This window comes from Benincasa hispida, chromosome 9, assembly GCF_027475165.1.
Source record: "Benincasa hispida cultivar pf3 chromosome 9, pf3_genome.v1.1, whole genome shotgun sequence".
NCBI classification, from domain to species: Eukaryota; Viridiplantae; Streptophyta; class Magnoliopsida; order Cucurbitales; family Cucurbitaceae; genus Benincasa; species Benincasa hispida.
The window spans coordinates 61788726-61807907 of record NC_143486.1 but is presented as its reverse complement, the minus strand read 5'-3'; the positions used below and the strand labels follow the sequence as shown (position 1 = coordinate 61807907).

Below are 19182 nucleotides of genomic sequence, written 5' to 3'. Positions count from 1 at the left end.
TATACTGTTACTATGGGTTTGCAACGCGGAGCGGCCGACTTTGTTTTCAAGAGGTGAAAAATGGAGTTGCCACAAATTTTGATTTATAGGGCGTAACTAGACAACCAAAACCTACAAAAATAGTTTGTACACAAAGATAAAGGGTCCAGGGATTTTTTTTTATCTATATAGAATGTATTAGCACCCTACAACACTCGTTCAAAGAATGAATTTTATTTTTCTCATGAAAATTTAATGAAAATAACCTTTGTAGAAAAAGGAGATTTTTATGTTGATTTTTAAATGTCGCATTTTTTTTGTCACTATTAAAATAAATAATGAACAATAATGTCGAAGACTATTAGAAAAATTTATTTAAATATAAGTTGATCTTTCAAAATAAATTTATCACCTCAAGAATATTAGGGTATCGACCTTATGAAACCCTATTTTCCGACATAAGGAAAGTTTTATTAAAAAGATGCTTGGGAAAAAATCTTTTGCGAAAACCTTTTTTATATTTTTATTTTTAAGGAAAATATTATTCGTTAAATCAATTTTTATTTAATTTATTTATGTTAAAAGAAAAGTATGAAGTGAAAATTTTATTATTTTTTGCTGTGAGAAAAAGAAATTTTATGAAATTAATTTTATGTTTAAGTTGTTTTATTGAAATAAATATCAAGGATTGATTTTAGAGAAATTCAAAATTCACTTTTAAAGAAAAATGTCTTTCATGAAAAGATTTTTTAAATGCATATTTTTCAATAAATGATTTTTTATTATTAAATAAATAAAAGAGTATGTAAAAGATAAGAAATTTGATTTTTAAAAAATATTATTTGCAAGTCGAAACATATTGAAATCAAATCTTGGAATTTGAATTTATATCTCAAGAATCTCAAATAACAGCCTTCTATGAATTTGAGTTCCATGGTCGAAGAAAAACTTTGTTTTTCAAAATAAAGGTTAAGATTATCAAAGAAAAAAAAAATGATTACTATCAGTGAGGTGATAAAACAAAGATGCATGACCACTTCACAAAAAGGCGTCACGAATATTATTTAACAAATTTCATGATACAAATATTTAAAATATATGTAATGATTATGATACATAAAATGTTTTTTTATCATTGATGCAAAACTAAATAAACATGTCTTACAAAAAAAAAAAATAACAATTTGGATAATGAACGACATTGATGAATGAATGTAAACAAGACATCAATATGGATTAAGAAAATCATGTTTTGTGAAAGCAATAGGAGGCTTACCGTATTTATACGATGCAATGATACTTTGTTCAAACAAGGCAAATTTAAACTAAAATAAAGTTTATATGAAATTAGAATATGAAGAGGAGAAAAAAAAACATGAAAAAGACAAAAAAAAAAAAAAAATGAGAGAAATAAAAACTGACGAAATGGTGGTAGAGGTTTTTAAACAAAATTTTAAAAAAATGGAGAAATTGTTGGATGAGGGAAAAAAATTGTCAAAATTGGGAGAGGGCTGAGAGAACAAAAAAAAGTTTGAGAGAAAGAAAACCAAAATTTTTCTAAGTTTTTTAGTGTGATATTGTGTGTATCCAAATGATACATGGTCAGCAAATTTATACAAAACTCAAACACCTTTAAATTAGGAAAAAAAAAAATGAATCAAATTAAACTAAAAGATATAAATAATAAAATTGATAGAAAATTATGTGATTGATTTAAAAATAAATCCTTGATGTAATTGATTTGAAAAATTTTATATGATTTATTTGAAAAATAATTAATTCCTCACAACATGATTTTGATATTTTTTTTTAATGAATAAAATATTTGACCATTAAAAATTTTATTTTCTCTAAAAGAAATATTTATTTTATTTTAAAAATTATTTCAATATTAATTAATCAAAAGCTTTTTTTTTTTTTTTTCTCTCTTAGAAAGATTGCAAGCTCTTAATTATGAAAGTATCACAAAATAAAATTCGGATGAAGAAATAAAAGATCGGATAAATAGGGTCTACAAAAATTTGGAAAAGAAGTAAAACTAATTTGCCACAAACTATGATGGGTCTTTTTAAATATAAAAAATATTTAAAAATATTTACATTTTATAGCAAAAAGATTCAAAATTACAAATTATTTTTAAAAATTTTTGCTATGAAGTGTAAATATTTTTTTGATTTTTTTATTTATAAGAATTTTTTAACTATGATTGGATAATTAGATAAGATGTACAAAAATTGATGTAATCTACCACGCACATAAGTATTTTTCACTTCTCTTGCATACATCTATTATTATGAGATAGCAATTTGTGAACTTTTATTAATTAATAATTCTTCAATTACGTGGGGTAGTTCAATATATTCTAGCTATAGTTTCAAATATATACTCGTTAGTAATTTTGTATTATGCTTTTCTTTTGTTGACATATTTCTAAGGGTAGAATCTGTTTGCAACGGTTCCTTTGATAGATAGAAGACTATAACAAACAGATGATTCGAACGATAGTCGTTGATAACAGAACCTACAAAACGTACAAACGGTGAAAGTTGGCTGAGTCGCAGATCTCGCTCTCTCCCTGAGATAAAAACAGCTTAGAAAAATAGCCCAGAAACTTCTATCTCAATGGAAATTCTAACACACGCCTTGCCCGATCGGACGATAGCGGCACATTGGATGTGCGTCATATTGACATTTGTCCTATCTCCTCACCCTCTCTAAGATATGGGTATCACTTGGGACCAAACCCAAAAAAAAAGTGTAGGGATATATGAGGAGCTTTCTATTGATAAAATAACCCATGTGAGATTTTTTTTTTCATTTTAAATAAATTTTCACTAAAAAAATCTAGCTATAAACTTTCAACTGTAAACGCCCTTAATTCCCTCTCTCTTTTAATTTTGTTTAAGATTGTTGTATTAGTTCTCTAATTCTATTAGATAAGTTATTTTTTTTACAAAATTTTGGAATTTAACAGTTTTGTAATATTAAAATTTGAAGGTGACTCAAATATAAGCTTAAAAAGTTAATTATAAAATAAAAACAAAAACTAAATTACTTCCTATAGAACTTATTAACTACCCAATATCGTATAAATGTAATTTTAAAATATAAATATTCCATTTAAAAAAAACCATATAATAAAGATATGAAATAATGTTTAAGAAAAAAAAAAAAAAAACAAGACTTTTCTGCCATTGTATATATACATACACATACATACTATTTATTTTGAATAGTTGATGGACGCAAATTTATTATTCTACCTTTGCGACCGGTTGTATATATGGCGATCTTAATTATAATTTAATATCAATGAATTACATATTTATATTTCACTTAAATCATTCATAAACTTGAGCAGAAAGACGGGGAGTCAAAACGACTTTAAGTGGATTCTTTTTAATACTTGTCATTCCAACACTCTCCTCCATATCGAGAAGCTCTTTAGATGGCCTACTAATTTCAAACCCATGAAGCAAATTTGCAAGTGTTAAATGCATAAGTTGGAGGGCAAACGAGATTCCAGGGCACATTCTTCGACCACTTCCAAATGGTATTAATTGGAGATTTTGTCCTCTAACATCAATATCTTTGTGAGTTGTTAGAAATCTTTCCGGATGAAATTTACTAGGATCCTCCCATATTTGTGGGTCTCTTTGAAGCTTTTGAACATTCACTATCAAACGAGTTCCTGCCGGAATGTGATAACCAGCAACCACACAATCCTTTAATGATTCATGAGGGAATAGGATCGGCGCTGCAGGATACAAACGTAATGTTTCCTTCACAATAGCTTGAAGATACACTAAATTCTTTATATCAGATTCTCTCACTTGTCTTTGTCTTCCAACGTGTTCGTCCAATTCACGTTGAGCTCTCCTAACTACTTCTTGATTGTTAAGAAGTAAAGAAAGAGCCCATACCATTGTTATTGTTGTAGTGTCGGATCCTGCCAATATAAGACCCTATACAAACACCAACTAGTTAAGATAAAAGTAAAATTATGTAGATAAATATGTATGAAATAAACATACTACTGTATGACAAATTCAATTGTGCGTGCATGTACCAAACATGTAGCCTTGGTGACAATATTTGCATCATGTTTAGAAGGTTGTTTATCATCTTTAACATCAGAAAGCATCACATCCATGAAGTCCTGCTCTTTCATCTCTACTTTACCAAAATTCCTCTTCTGTTGATGCTCTTCAATCCATTTATCAAACACCTCATCAACCATTTTGGCTGTCTTCTTCATAGCCTTCTCATGTCCTCCCAAATCCAACCACTTTAAAAATGGAAACAAATCGGAAGGAACAAACACTGCAAACCATTCAAAGTAATCTCTAAACGTCTTCCGATAATCTTCTTTTCCATTACCACTTCCATCCACCGCCGTAGAGAATTGCTTTCCAACCACTATCCTAAATACGGTGTTTAGAGTAATATCTCCAAACCACGTCTTCATCTCCACCAGTGCTTTATTCTCATTATTATTTCTGTTTTTCACACATAACTCATACAACTTCTTAATGGAAGTTTGAACCTCGAATATTCTAATGTGTTGGAGCTGCTCAACGCGGTGGTTTGTGAAGAGTTCGAGTGTAACTATTTTGCGAACATGGCGCCAGTGTGAACCATAGGGGCTCAACCCGATCATGGCATGGTCATAACCAAGCAACTTTGATGCTACAAGCTTTGGACGGGATGCAAAGACTCTGTCGTTTGTAGTAAAACACTCTTTTGCTATTTCCCAATTGCTCACAATCAAGGCTCTACTCATACCTAGCTTCAAAGTAAAGATGGGTCCATAGGCATCCGCCATCTTTGCAAAGGTTATATGAGTTGGATCTACTGTGCTTAGCAAATGAAGGTGACCGATCAAGGGCCAACTATGGGTGGGTTCAGGTGGGAGTTTGTTTGGATGAGCTTTGGCGGCTCTTGTAGTTATGTTGAAGAGAGCATGGAGAAAGAAGAGTAGGGTGAAGATGCCGCAGAAGACCACGGTTGATGAAGAAAGTAGAGAAAATTCCATGTCTATGAAATGAATGTTACAAAGTTTGGGGAACTGAGCTGGTGTGGTAAACTATATGTAGGAGACTAAAAGCATGTGGAGAAAGTTGGGAGCCTAGTTAGATTTTATTTAAATTTAATATTATTATTAATGTGGCATATTTTATCTTTTAAGTCGGTTATTATTTTACTAATTGAGTAAATTTCCTAAATTAAGATAGATATAATTAGAAGATAATTTCTTAATTAAATACCTAGATTGGTCATCTCTCTACCTCATTAAGTAGTTTTATCTCTTCATCAAGAAACATAATTAAATTTTGGATGAAGATCGAGAGAGAGAAACTCAATCCCTTAATATATCAACATCATGGATCAATGTAAGTTACTCTAACTTATATTATTGTGAAAATCATCTGGTTCAAACATCTAGACATTTATTATCTTATACAATGTTAGTTTTTTTTCTAAAAAAAACTATCATTGTATGGTCGTGAAGTTATAAAATGTTAGGATTTTATTGTATAATCATTTAGTTCAAACAATACAATATTAGGGTTTTCCTATATAATTATAAAGTTAAAACTTACTTGCGGTATCAGAGCCTTGTTTGAGAACTTGTGAAGATAATAAATTATATATATTAAAATTCCATTAAGTTAGGTAAAAATAAATTATGTATTAATTATATTTTTATGTGTTGTGCATGTATCATGAGAATGATAGAAAGTATGATTTAAAGCTATTTATCTTGTGATAAATTACTTGTGATTATTTTATCATGATATTTATTTTATGAATAATTTGTTAGTCAATAAAGTGACCAAGTTAGTAAGTTTGATATATATTAATTTAAAATTAATTCAATTAATCGTTATGATGCTAATGAAGTAGATGATATTATAAAATGTTAAAGATATTATCATGAACATATTGATTTACTGTAACTTATAATGTTGTGATAGTTCGGAAACAAAGAAAGCAATTTGAGGTGCATCTCGTAGTACATCAATTTTTATGTGGCACATTAGTAGTTTAGTCATAATTTGCCCCCTAACAAATATCTTTTTTCTTCTATTCTAGAACATATTTCTTTAAATTTGTTTTCAACGTGATTGGAGTGTGATGCGAGAAGATGAATACAATGAAACATTTTATTTTTGAGTAATACTTTGGGTGTATTCTGTACATTTCATCCAATTATGTAAAATCAAATTTGTCATGTGAAAATTCCTTTTACTTCTTTTTTAAAAATATTATTATTTTTTAATATTATAATAGATAGTAAAATAAGGAAAATATCTACCAATATAACATTATTTAAAAATAATTACATATATGATAAATACTGACCAACCAACTTAAAATTTTTTTTTTTTCAATTTCCAAGTTTTCTATTCTCTATTGGTCTCTATTTTTTTTTTCTCTTCTCCTTTTCCCCGTGTTCTCCGTCTTTTTTTTTTTTTTTTCCTATTTCTTTTACTCTTCTGTTGTGTGTTGTGTTCTCTGTTCTTTTTTCCCCATATGGCTTCAATTTTTTTTTTTTGTTTATTTCATTGTTTACTTTTATTTTTTTCGTTGTTCATTTTGATTTTCCATCTTCAATTTTTTTATGGTTGATCTTTTTATTGCTTACTTTTACTTTTTAATTAATACTTAATTAAATAAAAAAAAATTGAGAAAGCTATATTTCAAACCAAAAAATTTTAAGAACTATTTTTCTCAATATTTTAAATTTGAGATCATTTTTTAGAAACAAAATGAGAAATGAGCACGTTACAATCAGACTTATTTTTTTTTTTTTTGGACTTTAAAAGTATGAAATTTATCAGTAATAAACTTCGATCATTGATAATCTGTGATATCGGTGATATACTTATTCTATCAATGATAAGATTCCTATCACTGAAAAACTACGCGAATCAATGATATAACCTAGACAGATATCGTAATATCAATTATCAGTGATATTAGTTATAAAATTTAAATAGATATTAGTCATATTCATGTATCAGCGATATCGAACTTAGGTAGATATCAGTGATAGAAGTCTATTAGTGACAAAAGTCTAGTATTGATAATCGTGATAAAAGTTTCTCAATAATAGCCAATGATATCTTTGATGGTTAATCTTTCAAAATTGATGGTCACTAATGAAAGTCTATCGGTGATAACCACTAATATTTTCTATCATTAATCGCTTAATCTTTGATGATTTTCTTTTGTGGTCGATAGCCACTTATAGAAGTCTATTAATTGATACACAACTTAGATTTAATTAATAAAGTTGAATTTTGAAATAAAGTATAAGTGGGGTGTTTAGAAATTACCACTAACATGTTATCAGTGATAGAAGTTTTCATCGATAGCATGTTATTTGGTGGTAAAAAGGAATAACAAAAGTTATCTCTGATAACATGTTATCAGTGATAGAAGTGTAGGGATGAAAGTCCTATTGCAGCAGAAAGAAAAGAACCAAAACTCATTATTAATTTGGGATTTTTGAAATTTCCATACACTGGATAATTCAGAAATAATATAGAGACCAAAGAAAAAACAAAAATAGCTATTGTAAAATAAAAAAACTAGGTTAAGCATGCTTCATAGAAAATGATAGAAAACTTGTACTTATGTAGAACAAGTGAGAATCCAATTCTGCAATTGAGATTTTAGAACCCAACCAGAAAAGTAGCTTTCCTATCCTCTGAGGAACATTTTGCTAATTTTTTGTTCTTGGGAACCAATTGAATTGGAAAAAAGAAAGGAAACAGGAGGATTTTTCTTTAATAGAAGTAAAAAGGCCAGAACTATTCATTTCTCTTTTTCCTCTGTGATCAAACCATTTTTTTTTTTTTTTTTTATAAATGAGATAGAGAGTGAGAGAAACGTGGAACCATCCAAGTTTTTAGATAACTCCCCTACGTCGGACTTATCTAATTAATTAAATTCATTATTAATTAATAACTAATTAATCATGTTGGGTTGTATGTCCTAAAACTCGCAAGTTGTAAAATTAAACATATTCTATTTGCAATAAAGACATTACTGAGTTTTTGTTCAATAACACTATTATCGAATATGTAAATTGCACTAAATCTAATAAACTAAGACCCATGGTTGTTATATGAGTACTTGGACTTTATGTAGAGACATAAAAGTGGATCAAGTTCGAGTAGATAGCCAAAACGGTCTATAAGTATACGAATAAGGTTAGGTACCTTACTCTGGAAACACTATCGGATGCGGTCCACTTTGTATATAATACAAACGATGTGATCTTCATTCATTCATGTGAAGATATGTGATTGTAGGTGTCCTATGCAAATAGTTTATATAAGATTGGACCAAGAAATAAAGTCACTCTTACTTTATAGCATTCTTTACTGTTTAAGACTAACTATTTCAATGTGATGACCTAGGTAACTTGATCTTAATCTTAAGCTAATTATGAACTATTGATTATTTGGGATTATCCTTAGATTTGCATGGGTAACGGTTGGATCAATAGCACCAGCTCAATAAGTCTCCTATTTCAAGGGTAAGATTGGGTAGATAGTTGGGGATATGAGGTGCAAGATGGAATTCGCTCAATAAACCTCCCATTTTAGGGATAGTAGAGAGGTTGTTCTCTTAAATGCTGATTTCGAGTCTTGAACAAGGGGCCCCACCCTCTCATTGATTCGAGAGAGACTCGGTTTAGTGATTGGATCATAAATCAATTGTTCATTAAAAGAGCAATGGGACTTAAGGAATAAGATGTAATCTTGGGTGTAAAACAACTTTTGACCCAGCCGTTATTACGAACAACCTATGAAAGGTTGACTTACTAATTATGGTTTTGTTGAGTGGACAGAAACATATCTATACTGAGGGGAGTGCAAATATTGGGCTTTAGTGGAGTGACCAAGTAGTTAACGAATGTTGGTTAATTAGATTAAAGAGTTTAGCCAGTTAATCTCGAATCATTGAAGCTCATGATCTGTAGGTCCATTAGGTCCCCCTACTAGCTCACAAACAGATTAAACCTTAGAATAGAGTGATCAAATAAATTTGAAACGTTCAAATATGAATTAAGGGAATCAACAATTATATACGATATAATTACACGTTTAATTATCGAATTAAACGAAATTGGAGAATTGGATAATATTAAAATTTGATTTAAGCATTACCTAAATAGGGATTCATGATTATGTAATTGACGTTTTTTCAATTTAATTAACTAATTAATTAAATTATTTAATTAATCAATTAAAGTTAATTGTATCTAAAATTAATTATTAGAATTAATTTTGTTTAAAATTAGTTTAGTTAAAATAATAATTATTGAATTACTATTTATGAAAATTAAATTTCATATCATTGAAATTTGTTATTTCAAAATCCATTTGAATTTTTAATGAAAAATTCAACAAAAAATGAAAAAGGGAGGAAGTGGGTTTTTCAAACCCTTTCCATTCACAATTCCAGTAGACTTATTGAGGTTTTGGTGTCATTTTGATATGCAATTTTGATTGCATGATTAAGCTGCTTAAAAAAACATAAAGACAAGCTGTGGAAGTTTTTTTGGATGGCTGATTTTGGAGAAAGACCAAATTTCTCTCCATGAAATTTCCTTAAATTCCTACTTATATTGGAATCCACCTTCCAATCTAAAGTCCCAGAGGATGGTAGGGAAGATCAAGTGGTGGTCTACAAGCATTTGGAGAGGAATTTCATGTTGGATTTCAAGGATTGAAGAGTTAAACAAAGGTATATCTTCAAAACCCTATTTTCAGTTTATGAACGTACTTGCTTCGTTGCTAAAATTGATTAAATTAGAGCGCTTAATGATCTGTTTGCTTCCGCTAATTGCATCCTAGCTCCATCAAATTAATCATTAGTTAAATCTAATTTAATTTATGATTTCATTTAAATCATATTAAATGAAACATCTCTCACATAATCTATCGTTTTAATTCAATTAATTAAATTAAATTAAATTAAATTAACTAATTATTTAATTCTCCAATTAAATTATCTCAAAATTAGATATCAAATATTTAATTTTGGCTTACATTTGAATCATATTCATTGTATTTCATTCATAACCTATAGTTTTAATTTGCATCAAATACACAATAACTCTAATCTATAGTTTCGATATGTATCTAATTCATTAATATTTGAACTACTTCAAATATTTAATTATCCCATTATTTGAACCCTTTTCTGGTGTCGTTTAATTCTTGAAAAGGGCCACAAATCAAAAGAAATTTATAATATTGACTACTCCTATCACTACAAAGACGTAGCAATAGTGGTACGTCTAGGTCAATCCATAGAGAAGCACGATTTGTTTTATTAAGTGATGCTTATTTTTATGAAATGAAATTATGGATGATATGCGATGGTGAAATTGCGTTGTGCACTCAAGTTTCCTCAGCGGAATCCAAGTGTAAATTCCACTGAATTTCCTGGTAAGTCTAGGGTCGAACTCAGGGACTTGTGAAAATAGATTGCGTTGGTAATTTTTATGAAAATTTTGCTGTAACCGGTAACTCAATTAATTATTGGTTTGTTGTTGATTGTGTTATTGAAAAATAAACAAATGTAGCGGATTTGAGAAATTTCAGTTGTGCGATAGATACACTGAGTATGCGGATGAACGGATTGAGAAGATCTTTAGCTAGCGTTACTTGGGAATGTGCCAAACTATGCGATCATGCTACAACCATGCACAGCAAGTCATTTTCCAATGCAAATGCGATGCTCCTAAGTCTAGGACGCATGTGTTGAATGCAAAAGTGTCCATAGAGTTTATCCTTAAGTCTCTACTCTTTTCCTATGCGATGATGCAAAATGCATAAAAGCAAGGTGACCGCATACAATCATATCCTATCTCTAGGATGCATGCGATGCGTTGATAATAAATAGTGCTTATTCCTAAGCTTCTATCTCTTGATTATGCGTTTTAATCTGACTCTCCCGAACCTAGATTTTAACCTGACCTTCCTAAGCCTAGATCCTATCCTTAGACTACCCTCCCAAGTATCTCTAATGGACGAATGAAGCATACATAATACAAGATAATCGCATAGAGTGAAGATTCCCTAGTTGTGCTAGAAAAATACTTCTCTACCCATTCACTAATTTAGCTACTCATGCGTAAATAATATAGAGTGAACAGATATAGAGAAATAGATTCCATTTCGATAAATGAGTGAAGTACAAAATAACAATGGAAGTTAAAGGTAGAGAGCCTGGTAGCAATTTCTTGTTGACCAAGGATTTTACACTATAAACCTATATTCGGTTCCAAAGATGTACTTGCTTTCGCAGGCATCGGCCCTCTTTCTATCCTTGAAGCTTTCGGTGCTCTCCCAAGCTTACTAAAATGATCTGTCAGCACAACCCCCTCTCTTGCGTCCGCCATAAAACGAAAGAAAACTATGAACAAGGACGTGCGAACTGATTAACTGATCAACCACTTTTTTGAAGGATGCCTTTGTTATTTATAGAGCATCCAGGGTGAAAGTTGGCTTCTCTCTCATGATTGTACAGATGAGACTGCTTTAATTCCTGATTGATGCGCCGAATATTTTTCACCAAAAAGCTGAATGTACTTGTGATCGTTATCGGCTGTCAACTTAATTCGGATTCGACTTTCATCAGCTTTCTGTCCCATCGCAATTAATTAGTCTTTCACCCAGATGCGCTCACCATGTTGTGCTGACCAACTTGTGGCAATCCTTCTCGGGCGAATATTTGTGAACACGATCACTGCAAAGCCTTGTGGTGATGTTGCGCTCAACAAATGATTTCCTATGATCGCAATTTTCGCCTTGCGTTATCGCATATTCTTCACAAAAAAATACACAAATCAACTGTCCTGATGCGATGAATGCATGCGACCCCAATATTATGAAATTGATGCTTAATGGATGCAATTTAACATGTTTTATCAACGAAAGACAACATTGTTTAAGAACTTAGCACTATGATAACGTGCATTTCTGCCTGTTATCACACCCCCAAATTTAAACAATGCTTGTCCTGAAGCATAAGCTAAAGACTTCCTTTAGCAAGTCAACCGCAATGTTTTTTTCCTAGATTTCTCAAGGATACTTCGTTCAAATCCTATATACCAAAGTTTCCTTAAGCTTTATTCAAGTCTCTTCTTGAAATATTTCTAAGACCTAGGGACTGCAAGCTTAACCTTCAAAAGGACATTACTAATTTCCGGAACATCACATGATTTATTTCAAAAAGAATTTTATTTTTTCATTGGGGTGTCAAATTATTTTATCCTTGCATATTTCTTGACATTATTATTTTTTTTCTGACCTTGCGTTGATCTAAGTGTCTTGCCTTCATTTTGGCTTGCCTCCACGTGTGTCATGCAAACATCCAACTACGAGCAATGCACTCTTCCTCTGACTAAACTCATACCTACTTGGCAGCAGAGTTGCGGTCATTTATTTATGTGTTGATTCTGGTGACTTACTTTCGTTTTGGCTTGCCCCCATGTGTGTCATGCGGACATCTAACTACGGATAAGTGCCTTTCACAACTTAACTCTTATCAATATAGGTTTCCCATTGCGTTGACAGTGGAGTTGTTATTCTCAATTTTTTTTCTTTTTTTTTTCAAAATAGCAAGGTCGAAAATAAATACCTCGCCCCCCAAATTTAAAATAAGGCAATGTCCTCATTGCCAAAAGATTGAAATAAGTCATGTGATGTTCTTAGAAAATTTTGTAAAGAGGGTTTGAAAGAAAGCTAGCAAACCCCTAACTTCTAGAAATATTTTATGAGGTGACTATCTTAAGGTTAAGATGACTCTAATATATACGAAAGAAATAGAAGCATGTTTGTCATCATTGAAATCATACTTGGCAAAGAAACAACATGTAGTAACTTACTAAATTTATCTATGTCATATGATTGCGATAATCAAAGAAGATGCGGTGATAAAACTCTTAAAACTAACATACGATGCGATAGCGCAGAATTTGAAATAAAGATAAGGAAGAATACATCCCCACATTTGCGCTGTCACCCGTATTGTGTATTGACGCATCCATTTTTGCAGCGATCTATCTTCTTTGGAATGCGGTGACGGTGTGAGATAATTTGCTGCTTCATGTATCTCCACAATACTGTGCCTTAATCGTTGTAAACAAACAAAGAGAGGGTCAAATGATTTTAAACAAAACAACAAGTTTTTTTTCTTTTTTCAGAAGGAATAATAAGTAAAATGAAGATAAATAAATGATGATTAAAGTGACGAAGGAATGAGAGTTCAAGAACCAAACACAAGGTATTCCTAGTTTTTCAGCTTCACGGAGTTCTTTTCTGGCTGGAAATCACCTCCGTAATATGCCTTCACTCGCTGTCCATTAACCTTAAATGTACGGCTTCCATCTTCAGGGATCAGCTCCACCACACCATGTTGGAATATCTCTTTAATGATGAAGGGTCCGGACCAGCGTGATTTTAATTTTCCCGGGAAGAGTCGTAGACGTGAGTTGAAGAGTAAGACCTTTTGCCCGACTTACAGGTTCTTACTACATATGTGTTTGTCATTCCAGCGCTTGGTGCGCTCTTTATAAATCTTCGCATTTTCATATGCATTAATCCTCTATTCTTCTAGCTCGACCAGTTGCATTTTTCGCGCTTCTTCTGCTTTCTTCAAATCAAAGTTCAGCTTCTTTACCGCCTACAGTGCCTTATATTTCAGCTCTAAAGGCAAATGACACGCCTTACCAAATACCAACGCATATGGGACATACCTATGGGTGTTTTAAATACAATCCGGTATGCCCATAATGCATCGTCAAACTTTTTTGCCCAATCTGTTCGTGAAGGCCTTACTACTTTCTCAAGTATCAGCTTAATTTCTCGATTGGACACCTCGACCTGACCATTCGTCTGCGGATGGTATGCGATGGCAACTTTGTGGAGAATGTTGTATTTTCGCAGCAGCTCCTTAACAGTATGATTGACAAAATGTGACCCCTCATCACTTATGATGGCACGGGGAGTGCCAAAACGAGTGAAAATGTTGCTCTTTAGGAATTGAAAGACTACCACCGCATCGCTTGCGGCGCACGCCACTTCCTCGACCCACTTGGACACATAATCGATGACTAATAAAATATGATGCTTACCATTTGAGGGAGGGAATGGTCCCATGAAATCAATCCCCCATACATCGAACAATTCAAGCTCTAAGATGGTGTTCATTGGCATTGCATGTTTCCATGAAATGTTATCTGTGTGTTGGCACCGATCACACTTCATTGCATAGTCAGCTACATCTTTGAACAATGTAGGCCAAAAGAATCCACTCTGTAAAACTTTGGTTGCAGTGTGCTGCCCTCCAAAGCGCCCACCATATGGTGAGTCGTGACATTGCGATAATATGCGTTGTTGAGCAGCATTTGGTATGCATAATCGAAAAATCTAGTCTGCCCCTCTTTTATATAGATTTGGCTCGTCCCAATAATAATGTCTACATTCATATTTGAGCTTCCTCTGTTGGTGGTAGGTATAATCTTCAGGAAACTGCTCGCAAACCAAATAATTGACTATGTCTGCATACCAAGGAAATTCTTCAATATGGAGTAGCTATTCATCCGGGAACACCGCACTCTCCTCAGACTCCTTGCGGTCAACCTCAGGATTTTTCAGTCTAGACATGTGATCCGCAACATGGTTCTCTGTCCCCTTCCAGTCAATTATTTCTATATCAAATTCTTGAAGGAGGAGAACCCAGCTGATCAACTTTGGCTTTGCGTCCTTCTTTGTCATTAAGTATCTTATTGTCGAATGATCAGTATGGATGAGTACCCTTATTCCCAACAAATATACCTAAAATTTTTCCAACGCAAAAATTACCGTCAGAAGCTCTTTCTTTGTGGTAGTATAATTTGTCTGAGTAGGGTTTAATGTTTTACTCGCATATGCGATGGGATGCAAAAAAAATTTTTCTCTTTTGTGTTGGAGCTGCTCCCATCTCATACCCACTTGCATCGCACATAATTTCAAAAGGAAGTGTCCAGTCCGGCGCAATCAATACGAGTGCGATAATCAGCACATTCTTCAAAACTCGAAATACGTTGAGGCAGTTGTTGTCAAATTCAAATTTTTTGTCAGCCTCTAACAACGCACTCAGTGGTCGTGCTATTTTCGAAAAGTCTTTGACAAAGCATCTATAGAATCCAACATGTCCCAAGAAGCTTCGTACAACCTTCATACTTGTTGGAGGTGAAAGTTTTTCAATTGCTTCGATTTTTGCTTTGTCCATCTCCAACCCATCCCGGGAAACCTTGTGTCCCAACACTATGCCCTCCTTCACCATGAAATGACATTTTTCCCAATTAAGCACCAGATTCTTCTTTTCGCATCTCTTCAGTATCTTATCCAAGTTGGCTAGACAAGCTTCATAGGTGTTTCCATAAACAGAGAAGTTGTCCATAAAGATTTCAACAGAGTCCTCGAGATAATCTGAAAAGAAGCCATCATGCACCTTTGGAATGTGCATGGCGCATTGCAGAGGCCAAATGGCATGCGGCGAAAAGCAAATGTCCCATAAGGGTAGGTGAAAGTGGTCTTGTCTTGGTCTTCTAGAGCTATCATAATCTGTTGTACTCAGCATAACTATCTAGAAAGTAATAAAAGTCATTTCCAGCTAGACAGTCTATCATTTGATCAATGAACGGCAGAGGAAAATGATCTTTCTTTGTGGCCGCGTTCAACTTGCAGTAATCCATGCAAATGAGCCACCCAGTGACGGTCCTTTGTGGTATTAATTCATTGTTTTCATTCGGGACTACCGTCATGCCGCCCTTTTCGGCACACACTGCACGGGGCTCGCCCACGTGCTATCTGCTATAGGATAGATAATGCCCGCATCTGACCATTTAGTGATCTCCTTTTTAACGACCTCTTTCATCGCAGGGTTGAGTCTGCGTTGATGTTCAATCGTTGCTTTGTGGTCCTCTTCAAGATGAATGTGGTGCATGTAGTACGCAGGGCTAATTCCTCTTATGTCGGTGAGCGTCCAGCCAATTACTCGCACATGCTTCCTTAGAATGCTCATCAATGCATTCTTCTAGTCTTGGTTGAGCTCAGAGGAAATGATAACTAGCAGCTTCTCATTTTGCCCCAAAAAATACGTACTTTAAATGATTTGGTGGGGTCTTTAATTCTAGTGTTGGTGGTTCCACTAGGGATGGTTGCGTTTTTTTTCTTTCTTCTTTTTCTGTTGGCTCTTCTTCTTGATTCGCGATCATTTCTTCTTCCTTATTTGTTTTTGTCATCATCGCATTATAGGCAGCAACGGATGCACTGGCATCCTCTTCTTCATTCTCTTCATCAAACTTTTCTTCTTCAATCGAATTCTGGTCATCTTCTAAGTCATGCAGGTCTTCCTCATCTGGAAACTTCATGGCATGAATTATGTTAAACCTGAGCTTCTGTCCATTGATACTCAAGGTGATTTCCCCTTTATGTACATCAATTTGAGCACGACCTGTTGACAAAAATGGTCGCCCCAAAATGATGGGCATATCTTTGTCGGCCTCGTAATCTAATATGATGAAGTCGGCTGGTAGGATAAATTTGTCAATGGTTATCAGCACGTCCTTCACTTTTCCCTCTGGATGCACCAGAGATCTATCGGCTAGTTGGAGATTCACCGTTGTCGGCACAAGTTGCCCCCACATTCAGCTGCTTAAAGATTGACAGAGGAATCAAGTTTATGTTGGCTCCCAAGTCATACAGATCTTGCCCGATGTACAGTCCTCCTATAGAAAAAGGAATAGTAAAGCTCCCAGGATCGCTCATCTTCGGTGGAATGATTGATTTTGAACTCTGAGTTAGTGCCACCGTGGCAAACTTACTAGTTCCCCTCTTCTTAATTACTATATCCTTCAGAAAATTTGCGTAGGCAGGCATTTCCTCAATCGCTTCACTGAAAGAAATATTAATATGTAATTATTTTAACATAGACAGAAAGTGTTGGTACTGTACCTCTTCGTTCTTTTTCTTTCTTACTCTCTGTGGGAAAGGGGGTAATTGCACTCTCACGATTCCCGTCTCAGTTAACTTTGAGGTCGATGCAACCTCTAGTTCTACTGCTTCTTTTTCTCCTTCATTTTCTTGTGTCATCGCAATTTTAGGTTCAGCCGCAATGGGAGTTGTTCGACTATGCTCCTTCTTTTCTCCTTCCACAGTCTTCCCACTTCGCAATGTCATAACCTGACATTACTCTTTACCTAATCCCCCCGGGTTGCGTGGGAGTTCTGTTGAACTCAACAGAACCCCTTGCAGTCTACTCTTTAACTCACTCGCAATCTGGCCCATCTGTAATTCTAGATTGCGGATGGGAGTAGCCTGACTTTGAAGCACAATTTCGTTTTTCTCTATGTATTGCTTCAGTAGGCTTTCCAAAGAAGAGGATTGCGGTGGTTGTGAGCTACTTGCTTGATTGATCGTTTGACTGTTGTTGTGTGGGAAGAATCCTGGTGGCCCCTCTTTCTTCGCCACTGGTTGGAAATTCTATTGCTGATTCTTCCAAGCAAAATTGGAGTGGTTTCTCCACCCGGGGTTGTAGGTATTCGAAAAGGGATTATTTTTTACAAAGTAAACAGATTATAGATTTTGCAGGCAATCTTCCATCATGTTCCCATCACCGCAAGTCGCACACCTTGTGGTGTTTTGATTGATTGCATTGATTTGCCCATTTTGCGGTGTTAGACTGCTGATCGCAATTCCCTAGATTAATTTCATCATTGCGGTCATCTGATTTTGTAGTGAAGCAATAGCACCATTACTTGCATCATTGTCTTTGATTCTCAATCTTTGGTCACTCTCTCGCCAATCTTCATGGTTTTTGGAGATACGATCCAAGATATTATTCGCCTCGTCATATGTTTTATCAAGCAGACCACCAGTGGCTACTGCATTGGCAGCGGTCTGCGAAGTGGGATTCAAACTATGATAAAAAAATTTCCATTTGAAGGTAGTCTGGTAGACCATTGTGTGAATAATCCCTGACTAACCTCATAAACCTCGCCCAGGCATCGCTGAGCGATTCGTCCATGTCTTGTTCAAAATTTGTAATGAGTTTCCTTGTCTGGCATTCTTAGTAGGTGGAAAGTATTTCTTCATAAACTTCTCCACGACCTGTTCCCATGAAGTGATCTCTCCTAGCTCAAGAGAATATGCCCATTTACTATCCTGATCACAGAGAGATAATGGGAACAAAGTTAGTCGAACTTCTTCGGTAGAGATGTTCAAGAACACAAAAGGATTGCAGATTTCAATAAAGCTTTGGAGGTGGGTGTGCGGGTCTTTGCCACACCTTCCTCTGAATTGTCCTACAGTTTGGATCATCTACAACATTACCGGTTTCATCTCGAATCTGCTTCCATCGAGGGCAAGCCTCATGATTCCTCGACAGAAATCATAGAGGTTTGGTGATGCATAGTCCCTAATGGGTCTATTGCGATCGTTTGCCAGCAGGATTGGATTCGCCATGACATTGTTATCATTTGGTGCTCCGTTTCCAGGCTGCTCTGCCATCTCTTCTTTATCTGATTGTGGTTCTTGTTGGCGGTCTCTCAGTCTCCGTCTAAATTTTCTCTCAATCTCCAGGTCGTAATTCGCCAGAGATTGAAAGTCTGCAAAGAAATAAAAAAATTACCATTAGCACTATATTTTGCCGAAGTTCCCGGCAACGGCGCCAAAAACTTTATGCTTATTTTTATGAAGTGAGATTATGGATGATATGCGATGGTGAAATTGCGTTGTGCACTCAAGTTTCCTCGGCGGAATCCAAGTATGAATTCCACTGAGTTTCCTGGTAAGTCCAAGGTCGAACTCAGGGATTTGTGAAAATAGATTGTGTTGGTAATTTTTATGAAAACTTTGCGGTAACCGGTAACTCAATTAATTGTTGGTTTGTTGTTGATTGCGTTGATGAAAAATAAACAAATGCAGCGGATTTGAGAAAAGTCAATTGTGTGATAGATACGCTGAGTATTCGGATGAACGGGTTGAGAAGATCTTTAGCTAGCGTTACTTGGGAATGCGTCAAACTATGCGATCATTCTACAACCATGCACAACAAGTCATTTTCCAATGCAAATGCGATGCTCCTAAGTCTAGGACACATGTGTTGAATGCAAAAGTGTCCATAGAG

At 34.2% G+C, this 19182-nt stretch overlaps 1 protein-coding gene across 1 annotated transcript; it reads right to left on the bottom strand.

Moving 5' to 3' along the window:
• Positions 1-3150: 3150 nt before the first annotated feature.
• LOC120086695 (cytochrome P450 CYP82D47-like) lies at positions 3151-5024 on the bottom strand. The gene is made up of 2 exons (XM_039043456.2): positions 4049-5024; positions 3151-3944 (listed from the first exon to the last, which is right to left on the bottom strand). The coding sequence occupies exons 1-2, from the start codon at positions 5012-5014 to the stop codon at positions 3321-3323; spliced, it is 1590 nt and encodes a 529-aa protein (XP_038899384.1). The 5' UTR covers positions 5015-5024; the 3' UTR covers positions 3151-3320.
• Positions 5025-19182: the final 14158 nt, after the last annotated feature.

What these genes read in the sequence shown, in the direction of transcription:
- LOC120086695 (XM_039043456.2), bottom strand. Translation starts at nt 5,014, where the DNA reads ATGGAATTTTCTCTACTTTCTTCATCAACCGTGGTCTTCTGCGGCATC. An exon ending in TCACCAAGGCTACATGTTTG is followed by an intron (nt 3,945 to 4,048) that starts GTACATGCACGC and finishes GTGTTTGTATAG; the next exon opens with GGTCTTATATTGGCAGGATC.